The sequence below is a fragment of the Vigna unguiculata genome, chromosome 7, assembly GCF_037176805.1.
Source record: "Vigna unguiculata cultivar grain cowpea cultivar isolate G323 ecotype 2 chromosome 7, ASM3717680v1, whole genome shotgun sequence".
NCBI classification, from domain to species: Eukaryota; Viridiplantae; Streptophyta; class Magnoliopsida; order Fabales; family Fabaceae; genus Vigna; species Vigna unguiculata.
In genome coordinates, this window is record NC_140798.1 from 28,758,591 (window position 1) to 28,773,701 (window position 15,111).

The 15,111-nt window shown below is 36.1% G+C and overlaps 1 protein-coding gene across 1 annotated transcript; it reads right to left on the reverse strand.

The window, feature by feature from the left end:
• Positions 1-2,343: 2,343 nt before the first annotated feature.
• On the reverse strand, positions 2,344-12,272 carry LOC114192517 (Mitochondrial substrate carrier family protein). The gene is made up of 9 exons (XM_028082262.2): positions 12,064-12,272; positions 11,795-11,908; positions 10,854-10,915; positions 10,532-10,768; positions 10,287-10,457; positions 10,124-10,173; positions 9,590-9,722; positions 2,979-3,016; positions 2,344-2,831 (listed from the first exon to the last, which is right to left on the reverse strand). The coding sequence occupies exons 1-9, from the start codon at positions 12,101-12,103 to the stop codon at positions 2,735-2,737; spliced, it is 942 nt and encodes a 313-aa protein (XP_027938063.1). The 5' UTR covers positions 12,104-12,272; the 3' UTR covers positions 2,344-2,734.
• Between the last annotated feature and the right edge of the window lie 2,839 nt (positions 12,273-15,111).

Here is a 15,111-nt window from a genome sequence, read left to right on the forward strand (position 1 = left end):
AAAACAAACTAATTAAATTGTTGTTATAAAGTCTATAGTTTCAACTATAGACTTAAAATTGTTTTTTTTTTTCATTTGTTTTAATATTTCATGATTTAATTTAATGCTACAAAGTATCTTACTTTAGCCATATTTATTACATTTCAGATAACCATTTAATGATATAAGCGTAATAAATATAAAATCCTACTAAACAAACAGTTACTTATTCATTAACAAAATGTTTTTTTATCTTATATTAGTATAAAATAAAAACTAATTTGCACAAATTAAATAAAACTTCAAAATTACAAAACTAACTTTTAATAAATAAAAAAATAGCCTAATCATAACTGGATTAATTCAATATAAATTAATCAACTTTTTAAAACTTAAATCAACAAACCCAATTAAATACACTCAAGTAAAACTTAGTTTTACTTTAAACTCTCACCAATCCAACTCCTAAACATGGCCACTACACAATAAAATATTAAATTCTCATATTCCTCTCAATATATCTTAATATGGTGTTTGAATTTTGAAAATCGCTATAGACAAAATTGTCTATCCATATCAAGCTCCGTTAATTACACGTTATTCCTTTATAAATTAATAATATAATTTAGTTTAAAACGAGTTCGGCAGAATTAGAAAATGTCCCATCAAGCAGTTACCTTTTCTTATTTCAGAAATCAAATTTAGTTGCAGATTAAGGTGGTTAATGAGACAAGATAATGATAAATACTCCCATTGTTTCATAATTCCTTGAAAAATAAAGAAAAGAAAGCAACAAAAGAACAAAACTACAACATCATAACTCCTACAAAATATGCTAGTTGGAACACAGACGTTGGAACCTGTCTTGTCAAGAAACTCATAACTTTGCTAAAAAAATGCACACAACAATTCCTTTCTGCAATGAATGAGTATTTAGAAATGTAAAGTACACTGAACACTTTGCAAATTTTACTAATCATGAGCTGCAGCTGAACTTTGTCATTTTCATGCCAAACCTGTTTCTCCAAAAGAGAATTATAAAGTGGTAGACCAGTTTCATAAGGCCCTATTCTACCACACATCTATATGTACTTGCTGTTCTTTTGCTTTCTAAGATTTCAAATTTCACTCCTTTGTAATTTATTTATTAAATTATTACTAGCATAGATCATGTTTTTTACTAATCTCATTTTGAGGAAAGTTATGAACCTAAGAATCAAGACAAAATGTTTACTTGTAGTAATTTCAACATAACTATAACTTGAATCAGTGAAAATTACTATAAAACCAGATGACTTTTATTTTGTTGTGAGGTAAGGCAAATTAACAGCAATGACAGTTTCTTTCTTTTTTGTTTTTAATTTTTTCATGTGATTTTTTTAAAAAATTTTAGTATTAAATTGTAAATATTAACCACTCAAACAACTTACTATTTGAATCCATATCATATTGTGAGATGTAGTTATAACAATTGGGAAGACTATATTCAATTAATATTAGTCATAAACTCTAAATGAATAATAGTCAACATGAAAAAAATAAGTTGGTAATAATAATGTTTGAAACGTGGATAACAATAGCAATTGAAATGATTAACTTATTTAAGTATCAACAATATGAAAAGTAGTTAACCAAAGTAATGAAAGAAAATTGTTTAAAAAATTATTTTAATGGCCCAAAAAAGTATAAGTATAAATTAGTTGTGAAAAGTAAGTTAAACATGTTTTTAAATTGTCTCAAAACCAAAATGCACGAACACTAAAAAAATCACATTATTATTCAAGGGAACATAAACGATAAATTTAATTTTCTCTTGCACATGCTATGCTAATATATTTTTTTTATGCTTAAACTATACAGAAATTAGATTGTTAAATCATGTCAAACAGAAAAAAAAAATCTAAGGTTTTTGGGTAAGACATTGTCTTGTCCTCATAATTTAGACAATGTTAATCACAGAATTATTGGAATTATATTGGACGCTACATAACACCATGAATATCATTATTATTGAGATTATGTGCAGAAGAAACTAGACAGTACTATTGGTTTAATTGGTGAGTCAGAGGTCTCTTTTTCCCTTACCCTGGCTATTGAGAGAAAATTACACGTAATAATAGCATTGCTAATCACTACGGCCGAAACCAGACTAAAGAAAGAAACTTCCTTAAAATCAAATGAGTTGGTTGCAACCAAAATTCCAATCAGGAATGCCTTACACGTTATACCTAACAGTATGTATCTTGTCAAGTTTCTCCAAAAATGTACTTACTGACCAAAATCCTCAACAATTAAATAGCCTTGAATACAAAACAAGGACAGGAAGTAAAAGCAAACACTACTTCAGAGAGGAGAAAAATCATCTAAAGATCCAAACCATCCATGCAAAAAACAACCAATATTCAATATCCTTTTGTTGATACAATGGTGGTGGTAAGGGAGAAGAAAGTACAACAATCCTGAGTCTCTCTAACTGGTCAGGACCACAATGCAGTAAATGGGGAAAGAAAAAAAAATGCATGACAACTGCATGCTAGAGAAATGAATCTCATAATATTCATTGCGTTATTGCAGGTCAAAAATGTAATCTGACTCACGGGGGAATGCACTTCAAATGACTGGACAAATAATGAGAAACAAAAAAGAATTTCCCAAATTGGGAGGGGTTTTGTTTGCAAAGGTATTATTCTTCAGCATTTCATTAATTGTAGTGGTTAGTTGGTGTGGCACTAGCTACCAGTGGAGATTTTTGTCACTAGATTGCCTTCAATCCAGCGAGTTTCCTTAACTCCTCGCACAGTATAAATGTAATAGTGGTTTGTGGCCCTAATCTTGCAAAAATTGCAAAGCCCCTGAGACAAAAGTTACAGCTTAAGTAAACTAATATACAAACAGTTGTGATTTGTGAAAATTTTCAGTAAGTCATTGATCATAGAAGATTATTGATGATGTGAAAAAAAGCTAAGGAACAAGAATCATGCTGACCAACATAAACTCACCCTTTGTAAAGTCCCATGGGACCCTCACTGAGCAGTACCTGTTACCACATAAGAAATGCATCATATAAACAACAGTAATTTTATAGTGAATGCAGTTATGCAGACATGAATTGCATCATATTCATAGATGGGGCTTATGGAAGCCATTTCTTTATTACTATTACAAACTACTGTAGTAAACAATTTCATCCGACTTTGATTCTCTAAATTCATTCAGAGAGATTTGATTTAGGGCTTCTTCCTTTTTGTTGTTAAGTATCTTTCACTCTTTCGTGGATAATATTCTTCATTATAGACACAGGAGGGAGGCCAAGAATTTTCTAATCCAAAATACAATGCAATCATTCTTCTTGAACCTTTCAGGTGTTATTACATAAGCAGCCAGCACACATTTTTTCTCATAAAAAAGAATCAGGACAAGCTAGACTTGATTTCATGAATGCATGAAAGTAACATAGAACATAGAACAGCACCAAATTATCAACTAAAGTCAACCTTTCACTGGATTCACAATATGTTAACCAAAGAAATCATCGTTAAAAAGTGTTTACTGAAGGTAGCAATAGTATAAACTTACAACATCTGTATAAACCTCACAGGAACGAAGTTATTAGAAGACTAAATATGCCCAGTCCAATGAACAAATTGATTTAAAGGTCAATTAAAGATTTTAAATGCACAACTATGGCCTCAACTACGGAATTTTTCTTTTCTTTTTACAAGTTCCACCAAAGAAAATTAAAAACATCTTGTTTCGTCAAATCCCTTTAGTCCATCAAACCTGGTACTGGATGTTAGTGATGCCTTAATTTCTTGGAAATGTAAGAAGCAAGATCGTGTTTCTAAATCTTCTACTGAGGCTGAATATCGTTCAATGTCAGCTGCTTGTGCTGAAGTTATATGGTTACGTAGTCTTTTGGACCAGCTTGGGTTTTCCCAACCTACATCTACACCTCTTCATGCAGACAATAGAAGTGCTATTCAGATTGCTGCAAATCCAGTGTTCCATGAACGTACCAAGCATATTGAAGTGGATTGTCATTATATTCGAGAGGCCTTGACCAACAATGTCATCTCTCTTCCTTACATCTCTACTGATTTTCAAGTTGCAGATATCTTTACCAAAGCTATGACTCGACAGCGCCATCAGTTTCTTGTTGGCAAATTGTTGCTGGTTGATTTACCAGCATCAATTTGAGGGGGGATGTTAGTGTGTATAAATATAATTGATTATGTCTTTAATAGATTATTCTATACATGTAACACCTAGTTGTTAGGGATTCTCAATTACTCCATGTAAATAGGAAATCTCCTATAATCCCTCCCCCTTTATTGAATATTAATGTAAAGATATTCTGCACTGCCTATTTAAGAGAAGGGTGTTGCAGAATCAAAGACAAGTCATTCTGAAATACAATCTTGAGTATTGGATTGAAGTATGTTTTCACATACCGTGATATTGTGACATGGTATCAGAGCTACAACTCTGAACCGTGGGTCACTCTTGTTCTCCATCCCGCTCTGAACCGTGGGTCACTCTTGTTCTCCATCCCGCTTCTTCTTCGACCTGTTATCGAGCTCCGCTGCCTCCATCTTCGTCACACTGTTCGGAATCCATTTTTCCGCACACTGTTCGGAATCCATTTTCCGCACACTGTTGTTCGCAGTTGCTGGTTCGAACTTGTGATTGACGTTCGCAATTGGTGGAAGTTCTTCAACCTGTTCGCTTCTTGGTCGTTTGGGTTCGCGAGTAGTGGTGGTTCGTGAATCTATTCTTGTTCGCGATTTTGCGCTTCTTGGTCGGTTCGGTTAGCAGGCGGTGGTGGTTCGTGAATCTCGTTCTCGTCACTGTGATTATCGTGTTCGCTTCGATTCACGGTTCGTTCTTGTTATTGCTCGTTTACGCTCTTCGATTCATTCTGGTTTGACGTTCGTCAGACCCTTGTCTTCTCTGGTTTTGATTTCGAAAACCCATTCTTTGCATCCCTGTTCGTCATGGCCTCAGACAAAGTCGACACTTTTCTGGTTCGATTTAATGGAAAGAATTATGCTGCTTGGGAGTTCCAATTTAAGCTCTTTGTCAAAGGCAAAGAATTATGGGGTCATATTGATGGAAAAATTCTCGCACCGACGGCTGAAGCAGATTTGGCGAAGTGGGAAACGAAAGATGCCCAAATCATGACCTGGATTCTTAGCTCTGTTGAGCCTCATTTTATCATGAATCTTCGGCCTTACAACACTGCTAAGGATATGTGGGATTATTTGAAAAAGGTTTATCATCAAGCCAATGCAGCTCGAAGGTTTCAATTGGAGTATGAGATGGCTAATTTCACACAAGGAAGTCTATCGATTGAGGAATATTATTCTAGTTTTCAAAATCTTTGGGCTGAATTCTCAAATATTATTTATGCGGGTATTTCTGGTGAAGCCCTATCAGCTGTCCAAACGGTGCACGAGATTAGCAAGCGAGATCAATTTTTGATGAAGCTACGATCTGATTTTGACGCTACTCGATCCAATCTGATGAATCGTGACCCTGTGCCTACGTTGGATGCTTGCTTGAGTGAGCTTCTCCGAGAAGAACAACGAATCAAAACGCACACAGTTATGGAACAAAATATGAATTCTTCTGCTCCAGTTAGTGTGGCCTATGCTGCCCAAGGAAAGAATAAGCCCAGAGATATGCGTTCTGTCCAATGCTACAGTTGTAAGGGATTTGGTCATCTTGCAAAGGATTGTTCACAAAAATTTTGTAATTATTGCAAGAAAAGGGGGCATATTATCTCCGCTTGTCCTATTCGCCCTGCAAAGAAACAAGACACTGCTTATCATGTCTCAGTTGGTGCTTCGAGTTCTACTGCTTTGCCTGCTCCAACTTCTGTTCCTACACCTCCTGTCAACACTCTTACTCCAGAAATGGTACAACAAATGATTGTGTCAACCTTTTCTGCCCTTGGTCTTTCAGGTAATACTCCTATTTCTTCTCAACCTTGGTATCTTGATTCTGGAGCGTCTAACCATATGACAAATTCTGTTGTGTCCCTATCCAATGTGAAATCTTATGATGGCAATCAGCAAATTTACACAGCTAATGGAACCTCCTTACCTATTAGTGCTATTGGTGATATTTCTCCTTCTTTGCCTAATGTCTTTGTGTCTCCTAATCTTTCCACAAATCTCATATCCGTTGGCCAATTAGTTGATCATGATTATAATGTCCAATTTTCTCGTTCTGGTTGTGTTGTGCAGGATCAAGTGTCAGGGAAGATCATTCTGAAGGGACCTAAAGTAGGACGACTCTTTCCGCTATGCATCTCACCTTCCACATATTGTCCTGTTTTTTCTCTAGTTTGTGTTGATGATAGACAACTAAATAAAATGTGGCATAATCGTTTAGGCCATCCAAATTCTCATGTACTTAGTACCTTGTTTAAATCTGGTTCTTTGGGCTATAAAAACTCCCATGTTTCATTTGATTGTACTACCTGCAAACTTGGTAAAAGTAAAACTTTACCATTTCCTCATAATGCATCTCGGACAAATCATTGTTTTGACATTATTCATAGTGATGTTTGGGGGATTTCTCCTATTGTATCTCATGCAGGTTATAAGTATTTTGTCACGTTCATAGATGACTACAGCCGATTTACTTGGGTATATTTTCTTCGGTCTAAAGCAGAAGTTTTCTCTGTTTTTCAACATTTTGTTTCGTTCCTTAAAACTCAATTCTCTGCTCACATAAAAATTTTAAGATCAGATTCTGGAGGTGAATATATGTCTAACACATTTCAAAGTTTTCTTCAAAATGAGGGAATTCTATCTCAGCGTTCTTGTCCTTCTACACTACAACAAAATGGTGTTGCTGAAAGAAAGAACCGTCATCTTCTTGATGTTGTTCGCACTCTTTTGCTAGAATCCTCTGTTCCTCTTCGTTTTTGGTGTGAAGCTCTCTCCACTGCTGTTCATTTAATAAATCGGTTACCTTCTCCTACTCTCCATAATGTTTCTCCTTTCTATAAGTTGTTTGGGTATTCTCCTTCTTACTTTAATCTCCGTACTTTTGGTTGTGTTTGTTTTGTACATCTTGCTCCTCATGAACGTCACAAACTCACTAATCAATCTGTTAAGTGTGCTTTTCTAGGTTATGCTATTAATCAAAAAGGTTATGTTTGCTATGATCCGCAGCTTCGTCGCATTAGAGTTTCTAGGAATGTAGTCTTCTTTGAAAATCAGTTTTTCTTTCCCTCTTATGTTGCACCATCATCTTCATCTTTTTCCTTTATGCCACAATTTTTAGACTCTTCTCACACTATGGAACGGTTCAAGCCTGGTTTGGTGTATACAAGACGTTGTCTTCCTTCTGGTACCCTTCCTGATTCTGCTCCGACACTTGATTATGTCCCTCCGCCGGCACTTGATCCTGTCACCTCTGTTCTACCTCTTCGTCGGTCCACTCGATCATCAAAACCTCCTGATTGGTATGGCTTCTTTACACCTATTTCTTTATTCACTACATTGTCGTCTATTTCTATTCCTTCTAGTTATACCCAGGCTATGGAACATGACTGTTGGAAAAAGGCAATGCAAGAAGAACTACAAGCACTTCAAGAAAATCACACATGGGATATTGTGTCTTGTCCTCCCACGGTAAAACCTATTGGAAGTAAATGGGTGTTCTCTATCAAACTTCGATCTGATGGCTCTTTAGGTCGCTATAAAGCTCGACTGGTCGCTCTTGGTAATAGACAAGAGTATGGGATTGATTATGAGGAGACATTTGCTCCTGTTGCTAAGATGACTACAATTCGGACTATCCTTGCTATTGCTGCTTCTCAATCTTGGCCATTGCATCAAATGGATGTGAAGAATGCTTTTCTTCACGGTGATCTCAAAGAAGAAATCTATATGAAACTTCCTTCTGGTATGCTTCCTTCTTCCTCTTCTGATGTTTGTAAACTTCGACGTTCCTTGTATGGGCTTAAACAGGCTCCTCGGGCTTGGTTTGAGAAGTTTCGTACTACTCTGCTTAAGTTCTCCTTTACGCAGAGTCAATATGACTATTCTCTTTTCTTTCACAAGTCTACTGTCGGTATCGTTCTCCTGTTGGTTTATGTGGATGATCTCATTATTACAGGAACTGATCATGAGTTAATTATTAAGTTGCAAACTGCGCTCCATGCAACATTTCGCATGAAAGATCTTGGACAACTCACATATTTTCTGGGATTGGAGGTTCATCATCGATCCAATGGCATTTTTTTAAACCAACAAAAGTATATTCAAGATTTAATCAAATTGGCGGGTTTAGTTGGAACTACTTCAGTTGATACTCCTATGGAAGTAAATGTCAAGTACAGGAAAGATGAAGGAGATCTCTTGCCTGATCCCACTCTCTATCGGCGTTTGGTAGGCAGTCTTATTTATCTCACCACTACTAGACCTGACATTTCGTATGCTGTTCACCAGGTCAGCCAATTTATGTCTTCTCCTCGTCATCTTCATTTTGCTGCGGTTCGTCGTATTATCCGCTATCTTAAAGGTTCATCTGCACGTGGGTTATTCTTTCCCAAAGCCTCATCTTTACAGCTTATGGCCTATAGTGATGCTGATTGGGCAGGATGTCCAGATACTCGTAGGTCTACTACTGGTTGGTGTATGTTTCTTGGTGATGCCTTAATTTCTTGGAAATGTAAGAAGCAAGATCGTGTTTCTAAATCTTCTACTGAGGCTGAATATCGTTCAATGTCAGCTACTTGTGCTGAAGTTATATGGTTACGTAGTCTTTTGGACCAGCTTGGGTTTTCCCAACCTACATCTACACCTCTTCATGCAGACAATACAAGTGCTATTCAGATTGCTGCAAATCCAGTGTTCCATGAACGTACCAAGCATATTGAAGTGGATTGTCATTATATTCGAGAGGCCTTGACCAACAATGTCATCTCTCTTCCTTACATCTCTACTGATTTTCAAGTTGCAGATATCTTTACCAAAGCTATGACTCGACAGCGCCATCAGTTTCTTGTTGGCAAATTGTTGCTGGTTGATTTACCAGCATCAATTTGAGGGGGGATGTTAGTGTGTATAAATATAATTGATTATGTCTTTAATAGATTATTCTATACATGTAACACCTAGCTGTTAGGGATTCTCAATTACTCCATGTAAATAGGAAATCTCCTATAATCCCTCCCCCTTTATTGAATATTAATGTAAAGATATTCTGCAGTGCCTATTTAAGAAAAGGGTGTTGCAGAATCAAAGACAAGTCATTCTGAAATACAATCTTGAGTATTGGATTGAAGTATGTTTTCACATACCGTGATATTGTGACACTGGAGAGATAGGGAGTCATTTCACATAACACTATGATAATAAGCTAAGTCACATTTTAGACAAAATTTGAGATATGCTCTTTAAGCCCACCTACACTCTCAAGGTTCGGCCATCAAGTAGTCATCAAAGTGCCTGTTCCCTCGATATCATTTCAAGGTCCTCTCAAAAGTTTGTGAAGGTATGAAGAATGATAAATCTATATTGGGCAACAATATAATCTAATCGGGTAAAAAACCAAAAGACTGGAAGAAAGGAAAAGAAAAAAAAATTAATACCTGGTATGCACAATGAAATCCTCCTTTATATATTCTAGTTCCAGTGGCTTCTCGTTGCAGCATTAGACGTGTTTTAACCATATCTATGGGTGCAGTTACAAGGGTGCTCAGTATGCCTGCAGCAGTGCTTGAGCTATACAAGGAGCAAACCGTGATTATTTCAGCTAGGTCAGATAATGGAAAAATAGTTATTTAAAAAATAATGATAAATTAGGAAGGCACAAGTTCAGATAATCAATCCATAGTTGTATGGTCTGCCAATATAGGAAAAAAGACTGTTTCAGTTTGTCAGATGAAAATAACAGGTAAGACAACTTCCATAAGATATGTACACAATAAAATCAATTCTAAAGCAAACCCTTGTTGAATTTATACTGACTAATCTGTTGCTCAAATTTCTTTAGTCTTATTATTCTAAGTCTGTCACCCATGATTTCGATCAATTTTCAGGCCTTAACAAATATTCCATTTACTTTGAACCAGTTGGCATCAGAAAAGATGCAAAGAAGAAACAAATTAGCCGCAGTGTCATACATCAGATGTAGAGGGAATCCTTCTTCAAGAGATGTCCACCTCACTAAAATCTGCATAATAACAAAATTTAACAAATGATAAAAAGGTAATAAGAGAGTTAACAGTGGAGACAAAAATGAACATGGGAGAGAATCAGAAACAAAATTACGCTTTAAAAGTTGACCTGTTTGGTTTCGTCATATGTAGCCAGCTGGGATGCAGTCAAGACTGCTGCTCTGGCCATGGCAGGGCCCACTCCCTTCCACAAAGCTTTGATTCCCTCTTCAGATAAAGTCCTTCGAAACTCTGAAACTGGTCCACTCTTTCTCATATCTGGATTCATTTGCAAACGAACCTGATTGTGGGAATATGATTTTGAAGAAAAAGGAAAAAAATATTTAATTCAATACTAAAAGATATGAAACTCACCTTGAGAACTTCCATTGGATTTGTCAGCGCAGTTGCAATTGCACCAGCAAACATTCCCGAAGCAATTTTAACTAAAACATTGGAGGAGCCAAAGGCAAGATCACAGGCATGCTTAGAGGGTTCATAAAGGCCCAAGCGGAGTCCTCCATAAACAACTGACCTTGTAAGTGCAGGTGTCAAACCTTGATACAAAGACTTTGGTCCTTCATTTTTCACCGCACTTATAAATATTTTTCCCTGAACAAATACTCAGCTGATAAACTTTTGTATTATAATGTGATAACAAAGGTCTAAAGAGGAAAGATTGTACTCAGCAAACTACCATTCCACTCAAAGGACCTTTCTGGCCAACAAGTTGCATTTGTAGCCTAACTTTCAATACATCTGCACAGAACATAGAAACATATTATATAGATGTTTTTAACTATTCACAACTTGATAACATGTGCAAAGGGTAAATCTCATCTGATCTTACCAACTTGATAAATACATCAAACCAGTCTTCAAGATATAAAGGAGCATAGACTCACAGTCTAACACAAATCAATAACGGTTATACCGTTCAGACATCATATGCACACTCTGTCCTAGCACTTTTAAAATACCGGACACTGACCGGTGTTACATGAGTATTGTCAGTGAAAGTAATTTCAACCATTGATGAGAAAATCGAGTTAGTGGATTCTAACAAATTCATAATTTTTTATGCATGTGAGAGAGTTTTATTTTAGTACTATTCATTCTCAACTTTGAGGTCTTGATTTTGAGAACCTCTATTCTATACCAACCTCACCATAAAGCAGATCTCATTTTAAAGAACCTGAAGCCAACTATTCATTCTCTCATCAACAGTTAAGATTTCCCACTAAAGCTAACCAAATCCAATCTCTATATGCACAGTGCCACGTTATGTAAGTCAGATAATATTGAATACAACTTAATTCACTCTCAAACCCAATCTTTATATGATATACTGAACATTAAAATTGGCTTTAAATGTCACACTTTTGCCATCAATTTGGACATTAAGATGAAATCAAATTGACCATTGAAGGACCAATCTGATGCTATGCATAGCCTAAAGGAAGCTGAAAAGTGTGTCTATACTGGTACACAGTTTATACTCAATCAAATCAACGAATTCAAATTGCAATTATGCACAAACCAGGGTCACAGACAACTTTAAAAACCCAAGTTAATATCCAAACAGCCCTTAGCAGAATAAACATTAAGTTGCAAGGGACACAGAGAGAATCAAAGCACCTAAAGGGTGAGTAACTCCAGTTGCAACCGCCACGGAAAGTCCACTGGTAGCAAAGTGGTTGAAAACAGTGGAAGGTGACGCAGCCCAGTTCTGCTTCTCATCATTTTGGAGTCCTGACACATTTTCTTCTCAATACCCATCATTCAAAATTAAAACTTTATACTTGACAGTGCAGAAGAAATCACGGGTACCCGATGTTACATTTAAAAGAACGAATTCATTTTGTTCAATTTGATATTTTGGTTCAAGGAATAGAAGCAAACATAACCTGAAGGTGTGGAATTGTTGGAGGAAGAATTCTCAGGCATGTTGTAGCTTTCTTCCGATCACTGTTGATGTGTGAAAACTAAAATGTCTTACCAGATCTTAATCTTTGATTCGTGATTCGAACCTGGGCACATGCAGCCAAGGTGAAGAGAAAACACCTGCTCCTGTGGGTTCGGGAAAGAGAAGTATATGACCAAACAAATCATGTTCTTTTTTTGTTGAAATTTAATAACTAATAAATGAATTAACCATCAATCTCTTCTCAAAAATATATTTGGAGGATGGATTAATTATGTAGATTGTTTTAATTTTGGGATCCATTAATAACAGTAGAATGGATTATTTATTCTACAATAAATAAAAAAAAAGTAGAAAGTGAGAAGAAAATAAATGGAATAAAATAATTTTAGTAACAGTGTATATAATTTTTCCCATCATTTTTTCAATAGAAAAGGTTGTACAAATCTCTCTCAGAAATTTTAATTATATGTGAGACTAAAGATTCATAGATATTGTAATTAAAAATGTTAGTAATACAGTCTTTATTGTTAATTGAAATTATTAAGAAAAAAATAATTATGATGGATTTCACTTCTCATACTGAGTCCCACTTGAATTTATTTTTGATCATTTGTCATGTTTTTATTTTATGATTTTGGGTTTGATTTTTTTTGGACTGTGAAAAGGCCGCAAGTTTTTTTATGGGTTTCTTTTATTATCAAAGTATAATTGTGTTTAAATATTAGAACGTTTAGGATGTTTCGTTTGTGTGACATAGTAAAAAAAGGTTAAAATATCTTTTTTGTCCCAATTTTCGTTAACTTTTTTCAAATAAGTCCTAATTTTTTTCAATTTGATTCAATTAGGTCCTAATTGGGTAACGTCGTTTAAATTGATAATATTTCATTGTACAGTTGACTTTTCTTTACTATGTGTCCACTTCCTAATCCTACGTGTCAGTTTTTCTTTATAATGAGATGGTTAATTAGGGGGTTAAACACATTAAGTCTTTAATTAACATGATTTAACGAAAAAAAAAAGATAAAAGAAAGTAAAATAAAAAAGAAATTGCAGCACGATTAAAAAGTAAAAGGGGTTAAACATGTTTAGGTTTGTGCTGAAGGAATTGGGGATTTAGGTTACCTACGCTCGAATTTGGGGGAAAGAAAGAAAAGGAAATTTACTTCATTTGTGGTGTGCAATTGCTACAGGATCATCATCAATTCATCGCAGATATCGATACCAGGTTAGGTTTTCTATTGCGTTAGCGCTTTCGCTTTCGTTTTTGGTTTTTGCTCGTTTGCAATTTTGTTTTTGGTGGTTTGCGATTGGCTTGGTGTTTGTTTCGAAAGCGGTTTTGTTTGTTTTATTGTGCTATTGTGTTGTCATTGTCTGCTATTGTATGGCATTCTGATTTTCGTTGTAGTGTCCCACTCGTTTTTCCTGAACATCTTTGTCAGTAGATTGGGGTTGTTGCGTGCTTTGTCGGTGTCGGTGTGGTTTGTTTGAAAGTTGTGGTCCCTTTTTTGTTCGTGGACCCTGGGTGTGTTGTTTCAAATATTTTATGCCATATTAAATGTGTTTGTGGACCCTGCTTACAATTCTTTTTTATATCTACCAGATATCACTTGTTTGAAAAAGTGGTGTGTAATGTGGGATGACAGTTTCGAAGTTGTGGTCCACCATGGTGGACTTTTTAAACAGCATGGTCCTATTAATTACATAGGTGGGGAAACCACTGTTTGGGGTTGTGACCCAGACAGGTGGAGTTATTTTGAGGTGATAGGGGAAATAAGGGAAATGGGGTATGTTAATGTTAAGGAGTTATGGTATGCAATAGAGAATGCCATGTATAAGTTGGAGGATGACAAAAGTGCAATAAATATGATGCACATTACCAAACACTATGGCCAGGTTCATATGTTTGTTGTGCATGGTATATCTGAAGCAGAAGTTGTGGAAAACGACTTAGAGGATCAACAGGGTTTGCTTTGTGGGGCTGAGTTAGAGAGTGGGGAGGGCAGTCACATAAATGCGGAGGTACAGGAGGTTGAAGAGGTGGTTCAAAAGGAGGTTGAGGAGGAGGTCCAAAAGGAGGTTGAGGAGGAGGTTAATGAGGAGGTTCACAAGGAGGTTAATGAGGAGGTTCACGAGGAGGCTAATGAGGAGGTTAATATGGAGGTTGAGGAGGAGGTTCAAGTTGAAGTGCAGATGGGGGTGATGGTTTAAGTGAATGTGAGGTGCAATCTCACTTGAGGGGTGAGGAAGGAGTTCAACATGAGGATGAGGGACTTGTTGATGTCCAGATCAGTTTGGACAATGGTGATCACAATTTGTTTGAAGGGAGTGTGGAGGTGAATAATGAGCAAGAGTCTAACACAGATCAAGATTCATTAGGAATGTTGTCACTGACACAATAGTAAATAACATGATAGAGGCATTTAACAGTGTACTTGTTAATGCTAGAAGCAAGCATGTTATCTCAATGTTGGAAGACATACGAATATACATGATGAAGAGGTGGCAATCTAAAAGACAAAAGCTGGAAAAAATGAAGGGGCAAATCTATCCTAAAATTAACAGCAGACTACAAGAAGAATCCAAAAAAACTAGATACTAGATCACAAGGTATTATTTATTTAAGTGTTGTTGATGTATAACCTGATCTGTGTTGATGATTTCTGATGTAGAATCTGATAGGTGTATATGAATTCTAATGTAGTTGTGGTGGGGGGGGGAAACTATTTGAAGTTGCACACCTATCAGTGGTAGGTGACAAGTATGTTGTCAACCTAGACACCCAAGATTGCAGCTGCAGGAAGTGGATGATAACTGGCATCCCGTGCTGCCATGCACTTGCTGCCATCAGGTTCTTGAACTTGAATGCAAAAGATTATATCCCTCTATGTTTCAGGAAATCAAGTTTTGAAGAGATGTACAACTCCATTATCTACCCTATCAATGGACAAAACATGTGGCCCACCACTGATTTCCTAGATGGCATGCCTCCACGTAAAAGGATTATGCCTGGGCGACCCAAGAAAAAGAG

Coding starts and splice junctions, on each gene's coding strand:
- LOC114192517 (XM_028082262.2), bottom strand. CDS start 12,103: ATGCCTGAGAATTCTTCCTCCAACAATTCCACACCTTCAG. Junction 10,916..11,794: donor TGGAGTTACTCACCCTTTAG/GTGCTTTGATTC, acceptor TGTTCTGTGCAG/ATGTATTGAAAGTTAGGCTA. Junction 9,723..10,123: donor GGATTCCCTCTACATCTGAT/GTATGACACTGC, acceptor CTCCTTGTATAG/CTCAAGCACTGCTGCAGGCA.